Here is a 22276-nt window from a genome sequence, read left to right as displayed (position 1 = left end):
TGTACTACAGATACTTTCTATATGACTCCTAAAGACAATAGTTTTGGCCCACTGTAATCAAAATATAGTTGTTTGCTTCCTGATAGATACTAGCACTTGTTGAAAAATATCTTCTTACCATAAGATAAAATCACTTTGCCTCAAATGATTGTGAACCATTATTGATGAAATTTTTGATTGCTTTGAAAAAATGCAATTCAAGTTAAAATTCAGGAGCAAACTGAGTGTGAACCTGCCAGGTTCCCAGGTACGTTTACAACTGAAACCAATATTCCCATACATTTGGTTTTGAAGAACCAGTTGTTCCCAACTGTGGGCTGCAGTGTAAAAGTAATAGCGGAACAAGGATAGCCCATATTGTGGAAAACCACTGATTCGTTCTGTGAATTTGATGCAATGCTTTACATAAATACATTTTAAAAAGTTTATAGCATACCCTGTGAAGCACTTTGAGACGTGACAGACGTGTGGAGCCCTGTAGCTTAGTGGTTAGAGCGCTCGCCTCGCAAGCGAGAGGACTTGGGTTCGATTCATGGGCAGGGCGAAACGTTAGGCGAGTTTCCTTACTCTACATGCCTCTGTTTACCTCGCAGTAATTAGGAACCTGGTTGTTGGTCATTGGTGGATTGCTTTTCCAGGGGTAATATTTTGCTGTTCTCGTGAAAGTTAAACAATTAGTTCAAGCTGCAAAAAGTGAGAAGTTAACATTGTAGTATACAAGAGCGAGCGCTCTAACCACTAAGCTACAGGACTCCACTTGTCTGTCACGTCGCAAAGTGCTTCACAGGATATGCTATAAACTTTTTTTAATGTATTTATGTAAAGCATAGCATCAAATTCACAGAACGAATCAGTGGTTTTCCACAATATGGGCTATCCTTGTTCCCTTTAAAAATAAATAAAATTAACAATTTAGTCACTCAATCCACGATTGTTTGTGGGACACTGGTGTGCAATTGGCTGCTGCATTTCGCCCACAAAATATACAGTCAAGTTACTTAACAGTATATTCCGCTTTGAAATGTCTCAAAGACGTGATAAGGCGCTATATCAAATGCAAGGATTATTATTATCATTGGTTTTGGAAATGCACTCTTGATTTCACTGCTGCCCTCTTTTTACTGCTGGCAATGTTCTGGGTTGGCAATGGTCTGAAGATTATTAATATAATTCCTTCAGATTGTAGGGTAACTTGTATACTACAATGTTAACTTCACACCTTTCTGCAGCTTGAATTAATTGTTTAACTTTCACGAGAACAGCAAAATAGTTTGCTGTTTAAAAACATGTTGCTCTCAAGACCTTAGGGTTGCACAATGGATGGTTTACCAGAGTGGAGGGGGAAGGGGGGAGAAATGGATGAAATAGTCACTTGCATAGATCAATGAGCTTATCTCCAAGACTTTCAGTACTATTAGACAGATATTTGGGAGGACAAATTTGCAGGACTATGGGGAGAGAACAGGGGAGTGGGATTAATTTGGACAGCAGAGAGCCGGCACGGACACGATGGGCCGAATGGCCTTCTTCTGTGCTGTATAATTCTATGATTGTATTGCTAGGGGCAGTTTCCTTATTCCACCCTGCATTATTATATCCCCTCAAGCTGCCAACGACCTTCTAGCAGTCTTCTTACCAGGCTTCAGTGAAAGATGGCAAGTGAAAAACTTAATTTGTAAATTAGAAAAGTAATAGAATTGGTAGAAAGACAAATATTAGTTAGCAAAATCAGGGCACATAAAGAATGTTAAAGAAAAGAGAACAGAGAGGAAAACGTAGATGATAAAGTAAACAACAACTGTGAATTGTCAACATTTTGCTTTAAGATATTTATTTCTGTAGATTAGGATTCATATTATCATACCATTTGAATTATTTTATTACTTTAATTTCATCCCATTGCAAGAGCTGGAAACAACCCCAACCTCCCCGTGCCAAATATAAGTCAGCACACCGCAGGGGAAGCAGTGGTGAGATGTGTGGGAACTAGTTTAGCTTGCAACAGCGATACCGGGAACAGAGGCAAAACATAAGATATAGGGCAGTAAAGCCAATCACAATGATTTGGAATAAGTTGAACTGAACACCAATTGGATGTTTTTTTAAAAAATTTACTGGTAGTGGAATTTTCAAATCTACTGGACAAATATTTTGGACAGATTTATTTTCAATTGAAATTGCAAGCGATCTGCAGAAAGTGTTTTTCTGCAAAACATTTGGAAAATAGCCCAATAATTCTCATTTCCATAACCAATGATGCAACAATTGGAACCAGGCAGCACTGTAGCTCACAGCATTGATTACAGGTTATCCAAATTGGAAAGTCAAAGTATTGCATTTTGTTAATTCTGGCATTGATGGAAAACTACCTTTGGCTCACTGTGGCAACTTGGCAACTAGCAAACGTCAAATCGGGAAAAATATTATCAAGTGTCACTTTATTAAAATTGTTCACCTTTCCTTTCACAAGGACAGGCCTACCTTAGTGCTTTACACGATGGACAAGCTAAAAGTTCAGTTGCCATTAACAGGATTTTTAAACTTATACTCAGCTGCTCATGTATGTCAGAATCATGATATAGCTTCTTTAGTTTCTCAGTCAGGCATTTGCACTGCTATCTTATCTGTGTTATTAAGAGCACAGCTTGGTTCTACTTTTTCACTTTATATGTAAGTACGAGGTATAGTTCTGTCACCTTACATTATTTCAGAAAAGTAATACAATTCAAGCAGCCATACAGGCCTATGGAAAGCTACAATGTTTAAGACATTTCTGAACAGCAGTGACACAAGGGGAAGGACATTTTGTGGTTATGTTCCAGAGAGATGTAAAGACAGTGACCAGGTTCTGAAATTTTGAGTAATTTTCTATTGAATATCAGAAATCACTGTATTTAGATCCAAAAGTCAACCAGGTTTTAATCTGCTGACATTTCTGTGGTAGGACTCATCTACTTTTGTCAGTTCCTCAACCAAGCCCTTGCACAACTATTTGCAGTTATCTCGATTACAACACATGGCTATTTATTGACTTTACCAAAACAGACGCATTTTCTACCATTCTATTTCTCTACCCGCCCCCCCCCCCCCACCCCATCCATTTACCCCAAAACTCACAACCTCTTGAGAATTGATGGTTTTACTGGCGTCCAAATAACTGGAACAAAACTGAAAGGAGTAAGATAAACATTGACAGTCTTGACATGTATTCCAAGGCAGCAAGAGTTAAATGTTGGTGTTACCTCATATTCAAACACGTTAGTGGTACGGATTTCAAAGTACTCTACATAGATTATTTTAGTCAGTGACCATGTCACAGCAGAGAGTGACAGATGGTCAGCTCCCAGCTGAGTACACGTGATTAGGCCAAAAGTGGTATGAGTTCTTTTCTTAACTGATCTTGAGGAATACCATGGTTTCTACCGAAGGCTGCTGCATAATCACGCAACTCTGATAACATGAAACACAGCAAGAGAAAAACCTTGATCCGTGTTAGAATAAGCTTCTTCAGTACAAGTTCATTTACATCAATACAGCAGCAAGGCTTTGTATTTGTTCTCAAATTACTTCTTTTTACCTACTAAATTGCTAAACACAAGAGCATTTGTTTCTTCTACTTCATAGAATGGATTGTTTACTTCATGGCTACTAGTGCAACAAAATCCTGTGAAGCACTTCAAGATATCTCGATGATGTCATAAGGCGCTATATCAAATGCAAGGAAAATTATTAATATTATTACCTGAGTCTTCATTTTGTTAGTGTACCTCATCTTTTGGTCTTGCTTCTATTCCTTTTCAGTCTAACTTACATGGCTCCTTTTCTCTTTATTGTGGTTCTATTTTCGTTAATATTCAATGGCAACAGAGGTGATATGAACAGTGATAGACACACATCAGAACACAAGAAATACCCTGGCTTGAATCTGATAAAGAGCAATATGCTCTGGATCTGCTTCCATGGATTCTAATCTATTGCTCTTGCCATCTTCTGCCTGATGAATTTAAACAATCAGCAGATCATTTCTTAATGAAAATGCCTCAGACGATTGATACTGGAGGAAATTGAGCTGAGTGCAAAATAAAAAAACGTAAAAGGAAAACTCATAAGACTGACAACCACAAAATGTTCTATAAAGTACCAACCATTTGTGAGTCATTAACAATAGAAAATACAGAGTGAAAGGATGAAGCCTACTTTCTCAATAGATCACGTTTAATTTGCACTGTCGTAGACTCTCCAGAAATTATTTATTCTCAACTGATCTAGATAATGGACGAAAACCTTCAAAGAAGAGAAATTGGTTATTGAACAAACTTGTAGAATATTAATCTAACATTTTGACCTGCGTAACTCAACCCTAACCAATTGCATTCTACATACAGTAGAAAGCCTTGTATCTCCATAATGATTTATTGTGTGTCCATTCAACTGTAACACATATTATGTCTTTATGTTTAATCACTAGAGGAGTTATGGCGCCTAATAGTCTTATGGCAAACATTGTAATTTAGCTTGAGTCCTTTGTGAATCAGCCATTCAATACTGTGGTGTACCTGAAATCCCTTAACTCATTAACTTAAGCACTTACTCCATGCGCATGCCTTAAGCAGACATGCACAATGTGTGACAGTACTATGCTTGCTCAGAAATTTAGTTTGTCTGGGAGCTATTAGCCAAGCTCCAAGTTGGATACAGTGGAGTTATAATTGAAAGGCACAGTAATTATGAGAAACGTCTTATTGTGTGCAGGATTGCAACTCCAGAACACTGAACTGTATATTGGTGTATTGCATAACTAAATTGTTCTGGGGTTGAGTCCCCAGTGATGTATGAATAAATGAATCTAAGGCATTCCCATAGACAAAACAGGTTGGAACCAGGTGTTCCATAGCACAGTTTAGTTCATTTATTTTTAGTTCTAGTTCATGAAAATCTGTGAGGGCATCATCCATTCATAACTATTTTTATTTAGTAATGTCTTGATTTGGATTTTAACTACAATTTCAGAGCATCATTTACTCTTCTTCGGTATTCAATTGAAACCAAAACAGTAGTTAATAAAATAAAACAACAATCAGGGATATTGGACATCATGACGAGAGGAAAAGAGCAGCAGAATCCTCTTGCTTGAACTTTCTGTCGGCCAACTATACTGAAACAAAAATAAGTTTCACCCTTACTTGGAACCAGATTGCGCATAATACTTCATAAATAAAAAATGTAGTCTTTCCGCTATCTCTTATTAATGTAAGTCCTTGGTGATGAACATTTCAATCAGCAGCCTCTACTTGCACAGGAGACATTTGTAACGTATCTCTTTAAAATGTTTAAACAACGAATGTTGCCAAATTGCTGTACTGCCCAATTGCACATGTCAAAATGTTGATCTTTCTCAAAGCTTGTGCGTTCTTGCAAAGTATACATTGATGTATAAACAGTATCACCAAAGTCCCTATGCAGATCAGTATCTCAGGCCACTGATAATGTTGCAACACAAGAAACACATTCTGAAAGTACAGTACTACCATTCCACAGAAAGAAAACATGAACTAATGTGAATGCATGTTATAAGTTACATTTTATTAATGTTTCTTCCTTGAAGATCCTTGTTCTGATTCTGTATCCAGGTGTAGACTTCATCATTTGTGGAGTCCTGTAGCTCAGTGGTTAGAGCACTCACTTTGCAAGTGAGAGACCTGAGTTCAATTCCAGGCAGAGGGTGAAACCTTGGGCAAGTTTCCTTACTCCACACAGAGCCTAATAATAATCCCTCCAAAAACCCAAAACAATAATAAATTGGTCATTTTCAATCTACGACTGTTTGTGGGACATTGCTGTGCGCAATTGGCTGCCGCGTTCGCCCACAAATATACAGTCAATTCACTTTACAGTGTGTTCTGTGAAGCGCTTTGGGACGTCCTCCCAACGTGAAAAGCGCTATATCAAATGCAAGGATTATTATTATTATTATTATTATTATCATCTGTTCCTTCATTTTTACATGGAACATTATAGCATAGAAACAGGTCATGCAGCCCAACTAGTCAGTGCTTGTGTTTATAATCACCATGAGCCTCCATCCATCTTTATTCCACCTCCCACAGCCTCTATTCCCTTCTCCCTCATGTTTTCTCTTAAGTATAAGGATGTTTTCTGCTTCAGCCACAGTTTCCCGCAGCGCGTTCACATTCCCATCACCCGTTGCATAAAGGAGTTCCTCCTAGACTTTCTTTTAGATCTGCACCTTGCTGCATTTAAGATATATTTACGCCCCCTCATTTTCACCAATAAGTAGAAACATTTTGCACTGATAAAATTTACAAATTAATTACCTGAGAAAAGAAGGGGATAATACAACTTTACACTTACGCAGAATTATCTTGTGTGCATCTTAACATTAACATAGTACAATGCATTATTTGAAAAGAGGACCAGAACTGCAGAAATTAGTAGCTATTATTATTGAGGAATGAGGACAAAAGTGGCATATCTTAAAATAACATGAATTTTTTTTTTAGGGGGGAACATAGAAATTTTCAGCACAGAAGGAGGCCGTTGAGGCCATTGTGTCTGTGCCATCGAATCTTCAATATTTTCTAATTACATCTTAAATTACTTCTCTATACTATAGTTTTGAATTACTACCTAGTCAGACTAGAAATGTGGTGTCTTCAATTGGGTTTCATCTATTTCTGTAACCACTTGTGTGATTGTCTGGAAAAGCTGTTCTGTAGAAATTACAAAGCCTTCACTTCTCTCGTGATGAGAAGTGGCATTATATGCAGGGTATTGTGCTTTTTCATTATGATAGTTTATTCCATGAAATACATTCAGATGCCTAACAGAACATGAGAAAACAATCTTCATTTCACACTGTACTTCCATGTCAATAATAATAATAATAATCCTTGCAATTGATATAGCACCTTATCACGTCCTCGAGACATCTCAAAGCGCTTCACAGGATATACTGTAAAGTGAATCAACTGTATATTTTGTGGGCAAAACGCAGAAGCCAATTTACAAGGCTACACTTAAAGAGGGTGCAGCTATCCAATTTAACAACAGTAATTCAGTTAAGCTGATTTTATTTACAGTAGTTCTGATTATTGCACTGATGATTGATGTTAGTTATTAAACTGGACACTTATGTGATTACTTCAACATTTCATTAAAGGAACTGCAGACATAAAAGGTTCCTTTGCTGCTGAGGAGCTGATATTGGTAAGCCTAACCTTGAAGTGCATCATGCGGCAGCATGACTAATGAACTAGTTCCATATCCAACAACTATCAGCACTATTCTCAAGCTGATCCATCAAGAATAAACAATGAGAAGCTCTCAGGAAACTGCGTTTCTGTGCACTAATTTGATCACTAAAACTGTAGGATCTTTGTAGAACCCACTTACCTCAAAGAACATCAGGGATTTCTGTGACGTTATCAGTGGCATCATTCAGTTCGGGTGGATTGATAATGAAAGCGTTTAAAGCTGTAGTGTCCCTTATCCGAACACGTGGATGGTTGGGTCAATTCAGTGGATTTTGAATCAATCTTATTGATGATTTCTGTGCAATATTGGCCATTTCACTCTCTCTTTCTCTCTGACATGTTCCTCAATTAGCTTCACTGTAGATAATCCAGGTGAACTTTTCAAGCATTTTTTAATGAAGTATTCTACCTGTACTAGAGTTAGATTTTTTTCAACATTCGTATTTTACTCCATCTCTATTTAGTTTTGCGCGTGAGTAATCCTACCTCCACCAAACACATACTATTCTTCCATTGATGTAGCGGTCAGACAACCTGCTCCCAAGCCTCTGTAGTAAGGCCCAAGTTCCCTTCATTCATGTGGTTCCCTCCATTAGCCATCTCCCTCAAAAATACAGAAACTCGGGGTAATTGAGTTGGGTAATTACAAGCACAAAGTAAGTCCAGGGCACAATACACCTAAACACCAAATCACTGCACCCACTAACTACCATTGACTCCCTTCATAAAGAGAAGGGCATTTCTCCTCGTACCCAGGGCAACAAATATAATTGGTCAATCTGGGTGCAAAATTGGCCATCACATTCCCCCACAAGATCCACACAGTCACAGCACTTTACAACATATCCTGTGAATGCTTTGCAAACATCTCAATGCCGTAATTTGGCACTATATCGAATTTAAGGATATTATTATTATAATTTAATTCAGAATTAAAAATATCAATATATTGGAAGGGCTTTATGGTACATGGACTAATGTTCAAATGCTGGAGGGAAATTTATTTTTGGGTAACATGACTATTTAAGTCTAAGTATTCCATTCATTATATGTAATAAGCACAATTAGATGCCAATTATGTGTCATCAGCTCCTGCAGGGGGAATAATATCTACGCTCGAAATAAGTATATAATGCTGGCAGTGCAGGGGAAATAGTATCTGTGCTCCAAGTATACAATCATAGCAGTGAACATGTAAAACTATTGCCATGTGCCCTTCTACACCTGTCCATTCTACCTACATAGATCCCTTAAAGGGACCTTGTTACAGTCTCTTGCAAACCTTACTGCAGTGTTTATCATCACGATGGGCATAAGAGTTTCAAACAGACAAACTACCTTACCATTAATTCTTAATTTATGGTATGGTAACTGCGGGTGTGAACTCGACATTTCAAATTACATTGCATCACACCACCAACTCCAGAGTCATTTTATCTTCCTCGAATAAAATATTTGGAAAAAAACATTTTCCAACAGAATGAAACTTCTTCATCAGTGTCGAACTGTGTTTAATTATCCCTTCATCTGGTCTCACCATGAGAAAAAGGCAGCAGGACCTAACGTGATAAAATGCAACGTCACCTTTTATATCCCACATCCCCATCAGCCCAATCCCAATCCCACTCTCTGTACCCAAATAAACGTTAGCAATTGGAAATAATTAGCAGTGTCATTGGAAAGCAATATACGAGTTGCAAACTGCCCAAAAAACACAAAACAGTGCAAAAATGTGCAAAAGTCTGGAGGAAGACCAGGCAACAGGAATGACACGTTAGATTGCAATTCCAGCTGCGTTCACCATTGCACTGTAACACAGCAGTTGGAATTAAACCATCCATCACCATCACCAGCACTGGGTGGGAGATAGGAGATACATGACCCACAGTTGATCTGCATTATTATTTCGTGTGTGTATGTGTGGGGGGGGGTGGAGGGGAAGGGGGTGATGGAGGAGTGCAGTGGGGTGGAGGGGAAGGGGGTGATGGAGGAGTGCAGTGGTGTGGAGGGGAAGGGGGTGATGGAGGAGTGCAGTGGTGTGGAGGGGAAGGGGGTGATGGAGGAGTGCAGTGGGGGGGGTGGAGGGGAGTTGGGAGGGAGTGGGGGGGGGGGTGTTGTGTTAGGGGGTTACAGTTTGCAAATATAAAACCCAAACCCCTAACAATTGAAGGGTGGGAATCAACCCCCACCCACCCTCCCACCCCAGGTGGTGGTTGTTGTTGTTGAGGGTGGGTGGGGGGTACGGTCACAGTGTGTGTGTGTGTGTGGGGGGGGTACGGTCACAGTGTGTGTGTGTGGTGGGGGGTACGGTCACAGTGTGTGTGTGTGGGTGTGTGTGTGTGGGGGGGGTACGGTCACAGTGTGTGTGTGTGTGTGTGTGTGTGGGGGTGGGGAGGGGGTACTCACTCCGCATAGCCGGTGGCCCAGGGCAGACTCCGGCTCTCCTTCAGGATGAGGATGGGTCGGGCGATGTGGTCGGCGGAGCACTCGACCTCGTCCTGCGACAGCCCCAGGAAGTCCGGCCTGGCGTAGGGGAACCTCGGGGGCAGGTCGGTCCCGTTGAGCTGATCGGCCCCGGAGCCGCCGCCGGACATGATGCCGCCCATGAAATTGGCCACCGCGGACTTCACCCGCGTCAGCATGTTCCTCCCCGGCGGTGGCTTCCCCTCCCCGGAGCCTCTGCCTCCGCCTCCGCCTCTCCCTCTGCGCCTCTCCGTCTCGCAGGCGGGAGGGGGCACTCGCACTGAGAGGGAGGGAGGGAGGTGGAGGTGGAGAGGGAGGGAGGGAGGGGGAGAGGGAGGGAGGGAGGGAGGTGGAGGGAGATGGAGAGATGGAGGAGATGATGGAGGATGAGGGTATCTCGCACCACAACAAACCCCGGTGGATAGGGTCAGAATGGTTGGGTTTGTGAACGCGGAAATAAAGCCATGATGATGGGAGTCATGTGACGGGGAGGGAGGCCGTGGGGGGGGGGTGGGGGGGGGGTGGGGGGGTGGGGGGGGGTCTTTGGTGAGGGGCTGGAGGAGCACTCACTCACTCACTCACTCACACACTCACTCCTCTCTCCTCCTCCAGGAGACCGAAAAGCAAAGGGCAAAAAAAGAAACACACAAAAAAAATCACCCCCTCAGCTTGACTGCAGACTGTCAGAGACCATCCCCTCAGCAGTGACAGCCCAGAGAGGATGGTCCTCTTCCAGAGCCATCTGCACAACACCAGGATTACCCTCTCTCTCTCTCTCCCTCTCTCTCTCCCTCCCTCCCTCCCTCTCACACACAGAGGTCACTGCACTTGTCAACAACCCTCACTTAATCCTTGTCTGTCTGGTTCCTGATCAATCCAGGTCTCCCGAACACCTTCGGCGGTCAGTGAAAGATGACTACGTTTCCACAAGAATCAGATGATTAAATCCCCCCACTCCACCCCAAAGCCCTGTTGACTTTGACGTACAGTACTTTCTCGTTCTCCCTTCAAAACTTCCTGCTTATGTCAGCCACGTATTTTGCAAGTGACTCTCTGGGTGTCCTCAATCTGCCACTGTCTCCGTGCACAACTCATGCGATTTCACATCCTCATAGATTCACTTGCAGATTCACATCACTCTGACATTCAACCCAAATCCATGTTTAACTACAGTATTTGCACCTACCCACACACGCACTCTGGGGACGGTCCCCAAGCCTCGGCTCTTGCCAACCTGCGCCTCACACTTTTCGGAATTAGGTGAGCAGGATGTGTCCCTCCAGGGAGAGAGGGAGAGAGTCCATGGAATTCCAGCAATCTATCTCTGGGATTTCCATGTGTAGTTGGGATACGTGGAATTCTCAGCTCGGTTTGTCTTAAGCACGGTCATGGGTTTCCGCATTTGTGACAGACACCCGGCTGACCAAGAAAAACAAATCCTCATAGACTACAGAATCACATTCCTGAACCCTGACATTTAACCAAATTCCATGTTTAGGTACAGTATTTCCGCTGAAATTCACTCGTACGATCCATGATTGAATTGTCAATTTCAAATGGGTCACTGACCACTTTATTCTTGAGGCTAGAGATTCTCTTTGCTGATCTGTGATGGGTGAGAAAAGCCTGATCACTCCTCTCTTTTTACCTGTGGTACAGATGCAGTTAAGAGCTCAACTGGCCGCTATCTCTGGGCTGGAGATGGCGATTAACGATACTCGATTGCAACCACAGCTCAATTTATCAGTTTGGGGGTGACATTGAACCACTAACCTATCATTAACCTCCTCCTTAACACCCTCTTGCATTCAGTATCAATTATGGCTGTTTTTTTTTAACAGAAACCAAGAGTTTGATCACTGACCAAAAGAGAAATGTAATAGGAAACAACAACCTCAAAAAAACAGAAAATAAATCCCATGGGGGCAGGGGAAAGCCCTTCAGAGATTAACCCACAAGATTTCCTTCCTAAAGCGATTCATTACTGTGTGCAGTCATTCTGAAACTGCACCATGAGACAAGTCAATAGCTAACCTGGCCAATGTGATAGCAGGATTGATATAAAGCACAGAAAGGCCCTGGTGTGAAATGTTACACAAACTTCTGTTTTTTTCCAATGACTATTTAGTCAATGGGATACGGTTTGTACAACACTGCAGTTTTCACAGGAAGCAACGTATTGGTTAATTTCACAGGGTGGATTTAGCACCAGTTATACTGAAGATATCAGTGATAGTTTCAATCTCCAAGGAGATAATCTTACACCCAAGTCTTCGTGGAGAAAATTTTCCAGTTGGAAATGTTTATCCAATTTGGAAATAGGTACTGTAGTAAGGGTTTACATGAGCAATGTTTCTGAGTAAAACTTACATTCGATACAGTATCACACAATGAATTTTGAAGTGTTGAAGATTGTTGTTGTTTGGTAAATGCAGTATCCAATGTGCGCTAGCAACATTCCCCAAACAGCAACTGTAAACGTTAACAATACTACTGTATTTTGTGAACATGTTGTGAACCCAGAGGAAACTATACTTTTCTTCATGTCAGCTCAAAATATGTCGCTAATAATTATGGAGCGTAATTTTGTACAGGTTATACAAATTCTCGGGTTATTGACTGACTCAGACATTGATAGGAATGAAAATTCTAATATTGTGAAAATTATCGCTGGCGATAATATAATGATAATTTTCACATTGAAATCATAATTTCACTCCATAATTTATTTAACCAGTTTTAAGTGAGGAAGGAATATTGCCAAGTACACCAGGAGAACTTCCTGTGCGACTTCAAAATAATATCGCAGGGTTTTTGACATATCTTGGAATTTGTAACATATTCAGAATTTTTTTAAATATCCTGGAATTTAGTGTTGAACAACTTTTTTGTGATTAATGTTGTCTGTAGTGAAAAGGGAGACTTCAGACGGTATTTTCCTATAGCACTCCCTCAACACCAGATTATAATAAGAAATTATGCTGTGGAGTTTCGAACTCACAACCTTCAAACCTAGAAGAAATATACAAAAAAGTGACAAATGACTGGTGAATTGTTAATGTAACAACTGTTCAAAAACATTTTTTTTAATGATACTGACCTCAAAAAACTAAGTAACAATAGAGTAGCTAGCCTAACCGCCAACACTGGACAAACTTGTTCAGTCAAATGGGAAATTATCCTATACAATGGGATAATAATTATTATTTAAAAAAAGACGTGGGTCTTTTAAGGCAATTAAAGGCAGGTCTTGCTCAACAAATCTAATAGAATTCTTTAATGAAATAACAACAACAACAACATTATATTTGTAAAGCGCCTTTAAGGTCGGGAGAACTCCTTGTTAGTTTGGCTCAGTTGGTAGTCCGGTACTCACTTCTAAGTGAGAAGGTTGTGGGCTCGTGCCCCACCTGGAACTATGAGCTCATGGTATGGACTAACATTCCAGTGCAGTACCAGGGGAATGCTATTCTGTTGGAAGTACCATTCCTTGGAAGAATTTATACTCCACCTAAAATCTTCCTTGTCGGGTGGACATTAATGATGCCATTATGGAAAGGAATTCTCCTAAAAATTGTATCCTAAAAATTCCATCAATTCCCCTGAAAAAACAAGTTGCTCAGTTCACAGGACATTGCTGTGTGCGAATGGGCTACATGGGTTTTCTTGCACACTCTCTGCACTTCACAGCAATTATATGTGGAGTGTTTTTCACCAATTCTAAGTGCTATATCAAATGCAAGATTTTTTTTTAAATATTGGAATTGTGTAGAGTTTTACTACCCTATTGCAGCATTCCCTCACTGAGACTAGTCTGACACACTCTTTTCCTGAATTCTTCCAATATCACTGTGTGATACAAACTGCTGGCAGTGCACAGCAGGAATAAACCAAGTGGCTGTCGCATTCAGTTCCCCCAATTTCTCCGCGTCTGCTCGACCACAGCCAGGCACAAGAGGGAATATTTAAGGAGGAAGCAGCGTGAATCCAACAGATGCAGTGCTGCCAATTTTCTGCAATGCAGCATTTTTCGTAGATCATCTCAGGTTAAATCATGCCCACGTACAATAAAAAGCGCTAGCGTTCATGTGTTTGCTTTTCTGTTACTTGAGGAATATTCAGTATATATATATAGAATCAGGATATTGCTATTCTCTCCATAATGATGCAACTATAGATAGGAATGGGATCTTCCCTCTGGCATTTATTTACACACACTTATTTTCCCTCCAATGATTACTTAGCCTACAGGATACTGTCTGTACAGCACTATTTCTTTACATAGATAAGCAAAGCTGAGCATGCTCACTCTTTAGATTAGCAGTCATGATTACAGAAAATTGCACACTACACAACTAAGCATTCATTCCCCTAGCAACCGCACAGCCACCAATGAATAACAAGTCTGAACAAACCAATTGAATTGTATTCACAGCTACCAGAACCAAACAGAACCAATTTTAAGATTGAGGTAATAATGTTACATTTTTGCTGAAAGGATTCTAATAATGTTATTAATAGAGAATTGCACATTCAGTACATATCCCAATCATTCCGTGCGTGTTACCGTACTGTGTTTCTCTTGAGCGCATCATTTTCAAATGTTGGGGTTGAAGCAGTCCTTGAATGCCATAACCTGCTACTTACCGGTCGAACAAGCAATCGTAATATTTTTTTCCCCTCCAGAGAATCCTCTGTGTGTCATTTGGCTCATGAGATTTCAACTCTGAGAAGATCTTACAATAAAGTACAAGTGATATTTATGCAGTGCTTTTCATGTCGGAAAGACATCTCAAAGTGGGCACCCAAGCTGGGGGTGAGAGCCAAGGAGGATGGGCCACACTGTGGTTTTTTTCTTTTACAACTGTTTGTCTACGGCATATAACATTGGATGTTATTGAACATCTGCTTTAATCACAGCTTGAATGTTTGACCTTGAAGTTATCCCCTTTGGGTTAACTGGGTGAATTGTATGTACTCAGCAAACTAACTGCACACAAATTTGTACGCATGGGTTTCAATAAAATGCAAACAGTAAATAAAATACATAATAACCAAAGCCAATTATATACTATCGCCATGGACACCTTGATGTGCTGAACCACTGTGGTCGGCGTGCACTCGGGCTCAGAATGCGCCAGTGTTTAGAAACTGTCGCCAACCACCTGTGATGTGCAGTCTGTTCTCTGAATGTGATGCATTTTACACACAAACAGCTATTGCTTCAAGCTTACTGTTGCATACCATGAACCTAACATGCTCTTATATAAACCAAGCTATTAAGAACCCAGCAGATGTTAATTGCATTTGCTGATCATTGCCTCTGAAGATGTTTAATGTAGCTACAGAAGGATTTTAGGGTATTTCTTAATAGATTTCTTGATAAGAAATGTGTAATTATTTCATTTCTAAACCATTCAATGAGCAGAAGAATGTATTATTGTATTTTTAAAATGTTATTCAATGTTATTCTTCAAAATATTCAATATTTTCAAATGTGATAATTAAACATTTCTTGTCAAGAAATCTGCCAAGAAATACCATAAAATTGACCTAAATGTAACTATGTTTGACCATGAGAATATATGAATCTGTGGTTGAAGCCATAAAAAAAAGCTAGTTGCTTTCTTAACATTAATCAGTGTCAAATGGTGAATATACATTTATTTCACTCAGTGTTACAAGCTAATGAGATCAACTAGGGGAGAAATGTCTGTGTTGTTAGTGCTGTAAAGTTGAACAGGCATGTATTTTCCTTCATAGTGTACACTAATATGCTTTTTGGAAGTGGGTATGTGATATGCAGAAAACAAATATGATTGAGACCGTGAGATTTGATCATTTGGTATAGCCCCTTTTATGAAGGGGGGACATCTCAAAGTGTGTCCTGTAAAGTGCAGTGACTGTAGAAACACAAATTCTCATTCCCAATGAAAGCCTACAAGATCAACAACAGTAACAGCATTATCTGTCTTGTCTCATTCTTAGTGACTTCAGTTTGTGTAAGATGTTTCCTGTGGATACTGAAGTTGCTCTGACAAAGTCTCTGGCCTCATTGAAGAAATTCCGTGATGCTGTAATGGAAGGATCGGATGGGAGTGTAGGTATTCTGGAAGGATGAGAACAAATGGGTCAAAAGGCCTTCTTCATCTAAACCTCTCTTGTGATCTTGTGACAACGCTTGACTGATTACATTGCTCTCCTCTGTTCTTACCGGATGAAAGGAGGCTTCCCTGTCATGTTGAATCAATCACATTGATCTTTGGAAAGAAGTAAATAGTGGATCCATTATATTGTGATCCATTGTGACCCAAGTGACCGAGTGTGATGGTCCCACTGGTGTGCTGACAAACTGAAAGTTCTTATCAACAGAACTGACCAGTGAATTGGATATTATTAACTTGTATGGAGCAACACACATTTTATCAGGTATTTACAGTCCTTGCGAGAGACGAATATATACAAATAAACAGCCTGGATAAATTCCTTCAGATGATAAAGAGGTTTAATGGCCCAGTAATTCCATCCCAGTCTTGTTCTTTTTTAGCTAATGAGTTTATATTATTAATGAACTGAAGGCAGATTGTTACAACTACACGGTGATATAATTGGATGGTACTTGTTGCTGTAGGCCTCGGCGAGCTGTCAGAGCTGGTTATTTTTGACAGAGTGTGCCTCTGTGGACGTGCTGCTCATAAAGGCAGTGAAAAAGTCTTGAGAAAGGATAACGTTGTGGTTACAGAGCGCAACAGGAAAGCTCTTCAATGTGCTTTTGTGAGATCCTTTGTATAAAACATGCTAAAGAAGCTACAGTACATGAAAGAATATGTTGGTAAAATTGTAGAAAGTTGCTCCTTATAGGAGAGAAGTCGCCGAAATGAAGAAAAGGGTGGTTTGAAATAAGATGCCGACTATATTTAGGGCTTTTATATGTGCTACTTTTTAAAAAGGCTTGCCCTTTTAATTCTTGATGCTGCTGAACTAGAGGAAAGTTCCTGTGATTGGGAAAACTGCTCCTTTTTACGAACAAGTTTTTTATTGAATTTCCATTAAATGCTGCTGTTGCAATTGTGACTTTGGTGCCTCTGATGAAACTCATCTAAAGAGCTAAATTTTGCCAATGACATCAGAGGCAGTGGTACTGCTGACGGCAAATGAAACACAGCCTCAAAGATGCAAGCTGTTATTTTTCTGGCCTGGCTGTACAGTACACAATGTAGCTTCCCCGCAAGAATTAAAGTTGCAAGTTGTAACTTTTACTGTGAATATTGTTTTTCTATTGCCGCAGTATTGTGGAATATCATTAGGGACTTATTCCACAGCACAGGCAGCCTCAGGGAAATGTTCAACCACTTATAATAATAATAATCATCAAATAATAATAATTCTTGCATTTGATATAGTGCCGTTCACAGTGGGTGAACATCTGCAAGTGCTTCACAGGATTTATAAAGTATAGTGATTGTGAATTTTGCAGTGAGGTCGACTTAATATGGTTCTGCAACTTATAGAGGACATTGATGTGATATTTTTGATCAGTTACAACAGCAGCAGCAGCAACAACAACAACAACTTGCATTTAAATCACGCCCTTCACACCGGGCAGCATTCCAGAGTTACGGTATATGGCGTGACCTGTTTACTCATGTGGCTTTTTAAAATTTCTGCTGCCCTTACAAGATACTTGTTAATGAATTTGTAGCTGCTACTCTGGTGGGAATCTGTGCCTCTGTTGGACCTCTTTGATCTGATAAGATGCACTTTATTGAATATATTAATTTGAATCAATGGGTTGTTGTGTCTGTTGATATTTAACTTGGAGAAAGATAAGTCATAGGAAATTGTTCTGCACTCAGTGCAAACTTCTGTCCATTCAGGTCTCTCAGAGGCAATCTATTGCTGCCTTTCAGCAATTTGTGTCTGCCAAAGGCATCCTAGGGAACATTAAGGAACTGCACTCTGGCATTACGTGGGATTTCACAATTAATGGAGGTTATAAACATTGTGGCTTCCGTATACGTGTTGATTACCTGGGGCCTCCTGGAATACAGTAAGTAGACAGTCAGTGGTATTGATCAGATACTGTATACCAAATAAGCCACTGTATGCTCTTGCATTACTACACAGAGAAAGGTTTCTCCTGAAGGAAAGTAAATTATATGGAATCCACTCTTGCAACCACTATAACAAAAATAGCCCAAATATCTCCATGTTAGTAAAACTCTATTGTTTCTGTTCTGTTCTTTCTCTCTTGTTTCTTTAAGTCTGTTTTTCATCGCTTTCTCTTGTTTCTCTCCACCTCCATTCCATTTCTCTCCTGCATTGTTAACATTTAAATAATCAATAATAATAATTTGGTCACCCTATCCACGAATGTTTGTGGGACATTGCTGCGTGTAATTGGTTACCACTTTTCGCCCACAAAGTATACGGTCAATTCACTTTACCATTTATTCTTTGAAGCGCTTTGAGACGTCTCAAAGAATATGATAAGGTCCCATATCAAATGTTATTATTTAGTCAGTTTAGTAATTTTAGTCAGTTTGAACATAAGAACAAGAATCGTATAGGTACAATTCTAACCGGTCCACTTAACCCTTCACCCTTTCACGTTGATAAGACAAGTGTCAAATTTCCTTTGGAAGAGGAGGTAAGTGTGGTTTCCTTGGGTTGAACTGGTGCTTAGGAGGGATACCAAGGCATATATGGAGGTTAATATGTGTCATCAGCCTTTCAATCCAAGAGCTTATTGGATGAGGTTTGTGCTGCTGGACAAATACTGCAGATGCAGTTATTATATTTCTTTCCATGAAAAATCTGTCTGAACACATTTAGCCTCATCGTTCTGGCTAGAAGTCCATCACCTAGAGCAGCAGGCTGTTGCAACTCAGTGGATTCCTTGGCTCAGACACAATTCTCAGTCTGTGTGCGGCTGATGGCATATGTCAGTAAGAATGCCTCCACTGAGCCGGAAACGACATAGGCATGTTGTTCAGTTAAAACCAAATAGCTGGTAGTTTGCGTTTAATTTCTTTGCAGAGGATCATGCTTTATCTTTTTGCTCCTTCCTCAGTAATCCCTCAGCTGCTGTAAGGCATTGGCTGTTGTCAAAATAGAGATTCTACTTACATAAGCCATGAACATTTTATGCTGCTTCAACTGGGACATTCAACACAGGAGCATAACACTCATGAGGTATGCTCTTATTTTAACCAATCAGTTGTAGGCTTAACCGATTAAAGTTACTTATGCTATAGGCTAATGCTTTAAGTCTTGATTAATTTACTGCAAAAAGTAGGTGAGTTTTTGTCTATTATGGCGAAATATTCCTCTTGCTATTTGGACTAAATAGGCACGAGCGGGACATTACACCCATATAATTTTAATAGAAATATAATGTTGCAGTCGAGACTTGATTAATGAGAAGAGGAATAGTAACTTATGCCTAGCAGGTAAAAAGTGCATTTTGCTCAGCTGGATGTCAGAAACCCATCACCGTGCTTAAGAGTATCCAAACCAGGCTGAGCTTTCCATGAATCCCACCTACACATGGAAATCCTAGAGATAGATTGTTGGAATGGAATGGGCACTCTCTCCTTGGAGGGATGTGTTCTGCTTTCCTAATTTCAGAAAGTATTAGGCACAGATTGGCAAGAGCCAAGGCTTGGGGACCCTTGAGAGTGCTGGAGTCTTGCCATTGATACCAGCACAATTCTGGTAAATTTTAAATATAAAATTTTAAATGAATTGAAAAAGTAAACCCAGAACAGTACTTTTGAATATCCTGACATGAAATGTGCTAAAACCAAAATGTAAGCATTATTATTATTTACTCAAAATTACAACCAGGTCATTAGAAAATGGTTAGAATGATTAGAAAATGTGAAGTTGCTTTGCATGTAAATGTTAAAAAAGAAATGCCATAAAATATATCATTTGGGTTTTAAGCAATTTTTTCCTTCACGTGAACACTTATGAAAGAAACTTTCTTCTTTTTTCGAATGGGATATTTAATGTCCACCCAAACAGATAGACAGATCTCAGTCTAAAGTCTCATCTAAAGGATGACATCAGCAACAATACTGCACCCCTTCCCACCCCCCACCCACTCCACACCCACCTCCAGTATCAGCCTAGACTATGTGAGTTCAAAGCTCCAGTATGAGTCTTGAACTCTTTACTCAGAGGCGAGAATGGTATCATTTTTCACTTCTGTATGTCAGCATTTCAAATCCTAAGAACATTTAGTTAATGAACCCAAGTGTCATACGTTGGGCTTGCTGGGCATTAGCTTTCCTTTGTTTCCCTCTAATTTTGCTGTTGGCTGATGGCCAGATCCTGTTGGCCAACCGCAGCTTCTGGGAAAGTACTGATAAGCAAATTGCAATGAACCTCTGGAACCTCTGCATTGCCTTCCACATGACAAACTAACTCTAATAATGGGGAAGTAAAACGTTACAGAGCAATGGGAAGGAAAGTACAGCATGTGATGTGAGTATTATCACAAGCACATTGTGTCCTGTCACAAGATCGCAAGAGAAGTTCAATTAAGGAAGGCCATTCAATTTAAAGATGCACACTCCACCTTACCAAGCGAGTCCGGAATCTTGGCGTCTTGTTTGACCCTCAACTATCTTTTTTACCCCACATCTGTGCCATGGCCTACTCTGCCTTCCCCCTCCTCTGCAACATCACCCGGCTCCGCCACTGTCTCACACCACAGGCCACCGAAACTCTCATACACGCATTCATAACATCCAGGTTTGACTATGAAAACTCCCTGCTTGTCGGTCTCCCCAACACCTCCCTCCATAGGCTGCAGATCATCCACAACTCTGCAGCCCATGTTCTCTCCCATGACCCTATCACCTCCATCCTCGCCTGACTTCACTGGCTTCCCATCACACAGTGGATACAGTTCAAGATCCTGGTCCTCACCTTCAAAGCCTTCTCTGGCCTTGCTCCCCCATACCTCTGCAACCTCCTAACCCTCTACCAACCTGCCGGCTCCCTCCGCTCAGCGGGCTCTGGCCACCTTGCCCACCCCACCATTGGAAATAGGAAATAACATTATGGGATATAGTACGTAGGTAGTTCGGGACATTGTGCATGCAACCGCCAGGAAGGTGGATGGCAACCTAGAAGGACCTCGGTCTTTTTTCATCTAGCATTTCCTATGTTCTTATGGGCTAAATTGGGGTATAAATGAAAAAGGTAACTTTGGAGTAGTTGGAGTTGTGTAGATAGTGAGCGCACTTCCCAGTGGAATAGGTATTGATTCTACTGTATCTATGGTCTCAGTTTTAAGAATAAGTTAAGCTATTTGTATTACTTAATAAACCTTGGATTATTACATAACCGTATTGGTCATCTAAGTCTTTCTCAGCTTCCCCTTGGCAAATTCTATCCTAACCATGAAGTACATGTCCGTCCTATTCTTACTTCCCACACTCTCATTTAGCTGTATTGAGAAAGAAACTGCTTTGATAGAACAAACAGTGGCAAATATATGGGTTTATAGATGAAGCAATACAGAACTAGAAGTTGGGAATAATAAAACAGAACAAAGAAGAATTGCGAAGAGAGAAATAGTGAAGTTACAAAAGAGATACAAAAGTATACTTTGAAAGTGAAAGAGGGGAAATGAAATCCAAAGGGACAGGCCATAATGAGTCCATTATTAAAAATACAGCTTATTAAGAAGAAATGCAATGCAATTGCAGATTTGACTCCTGAAACTAGGTCAGCAGTAATGAAAAGGTCATTGATCAATAGGGTCCACTTTGAGCGAATAGCAAATAACATTAAAGGAACTAGGACTGCAAACATCCTGTCACAGGTGTTGACTGAGGGTGGTAAACTATGTGAAGGGAGAAAGGCATGTTGTGTTTAGAGAATGGTTCCTTTCAAATATTTATTGAACACTTACCGTGCACATAGCGCACATTCCTGCTGTTAATTCCTCACTAGAGGTCTGGAATTCTGCCTGGTCTTAGCCAGTGAGACTATTTTATCTTAATAGTTAAGATCTTGCTGAATTGTGAAAGAAAATCGGTCTTAACTTGGAAATCATATTTTGCAGTTCTTAAAACAAAAATGGTTTCCAAGTTAAGGCAAAATGCAGGAATTTCACCACTTTAACAGAGCTCCCATAAGTCAGCATGATTCATCTCCAGTTACTGAAAGGACATCCTATTTGTGCACCTGGGATTTCTTTTTAAGAATCCTGTTGGGAAATACTGCAAACTAAACCCCCATAATATATGCTCAGAATGGAGTGTTCCTCTCAGGTTGGGAGAGTGTGTGTTCCTGAAAGATTTCTTCATATTAGGTTATTTGTAAGGACCTGACTCTTGTCAGGCTATAACTTGGGATTCAGCCAGTGAATTTCAGCAAATAATAGCTCATCGAGCAAAAGAAATAGAACTCTGCTCTACAAGTGAAGAGCATAGTTGAGATACTGCGATGTACTTGTTATAAGTGTGAGCCATCCAACTGAGAAACCTACTCAAAGCGTAAACTCTGGTGAGGCACATTGT

At 40.3% G+C, this 22276-nt stretch overlaps 1 protein-coding gene across 1 annotated transcript in view; it reads right to left on the bottom strand.

Annotated features, from left to right (window-relative positions):
* The window catches only part of ppm1h (protein phosphatase, Mg2+/Mn2+ dependent, 1H), a 69621-nt gene extending 59633 nt beyond the window's left edge, over nucleotides 1–9988 (bottom strand). The window contains exon 1 of the mRNA XM_007895272.2: nucleotides 9681–9988. Within this exon, the coding sequence (XP_007893463.2) occupies nucleotides 9681–9916 (236 nt within the window). The 5' untranslated portion in view covers nucleotides 9917–9988. The remainder of the gene's footprint in view (nucleotides 1–9680) is intronic.
* Between the last annotated feature and the right edge of the window lie 12288 nt (nucleotides 9989–22276).

Source organism: Callorhinchus milii, unplaced genomic scaffold (genome assembly GCF_018977255.1).
Source record: "Callorhinchus milii isolate IMCB2004 unplaced genomic scaffold, IMCB_Cmil_1.0 Scaffold5, whole genome shotgun sequence".
NCBI classification, from domain to species: domain Eukaryota; kingdom Metazoa; phylum Chordata; class Chondrichthyes; order Chimaeriformes; family Callorhinchidae; genus Callorhinchus; species Callorhinchus milii.
Note: the sequence above shows the minus strand (reverse complement) of the source record. Positions and strands in the feature narration are given on the sequence as shown.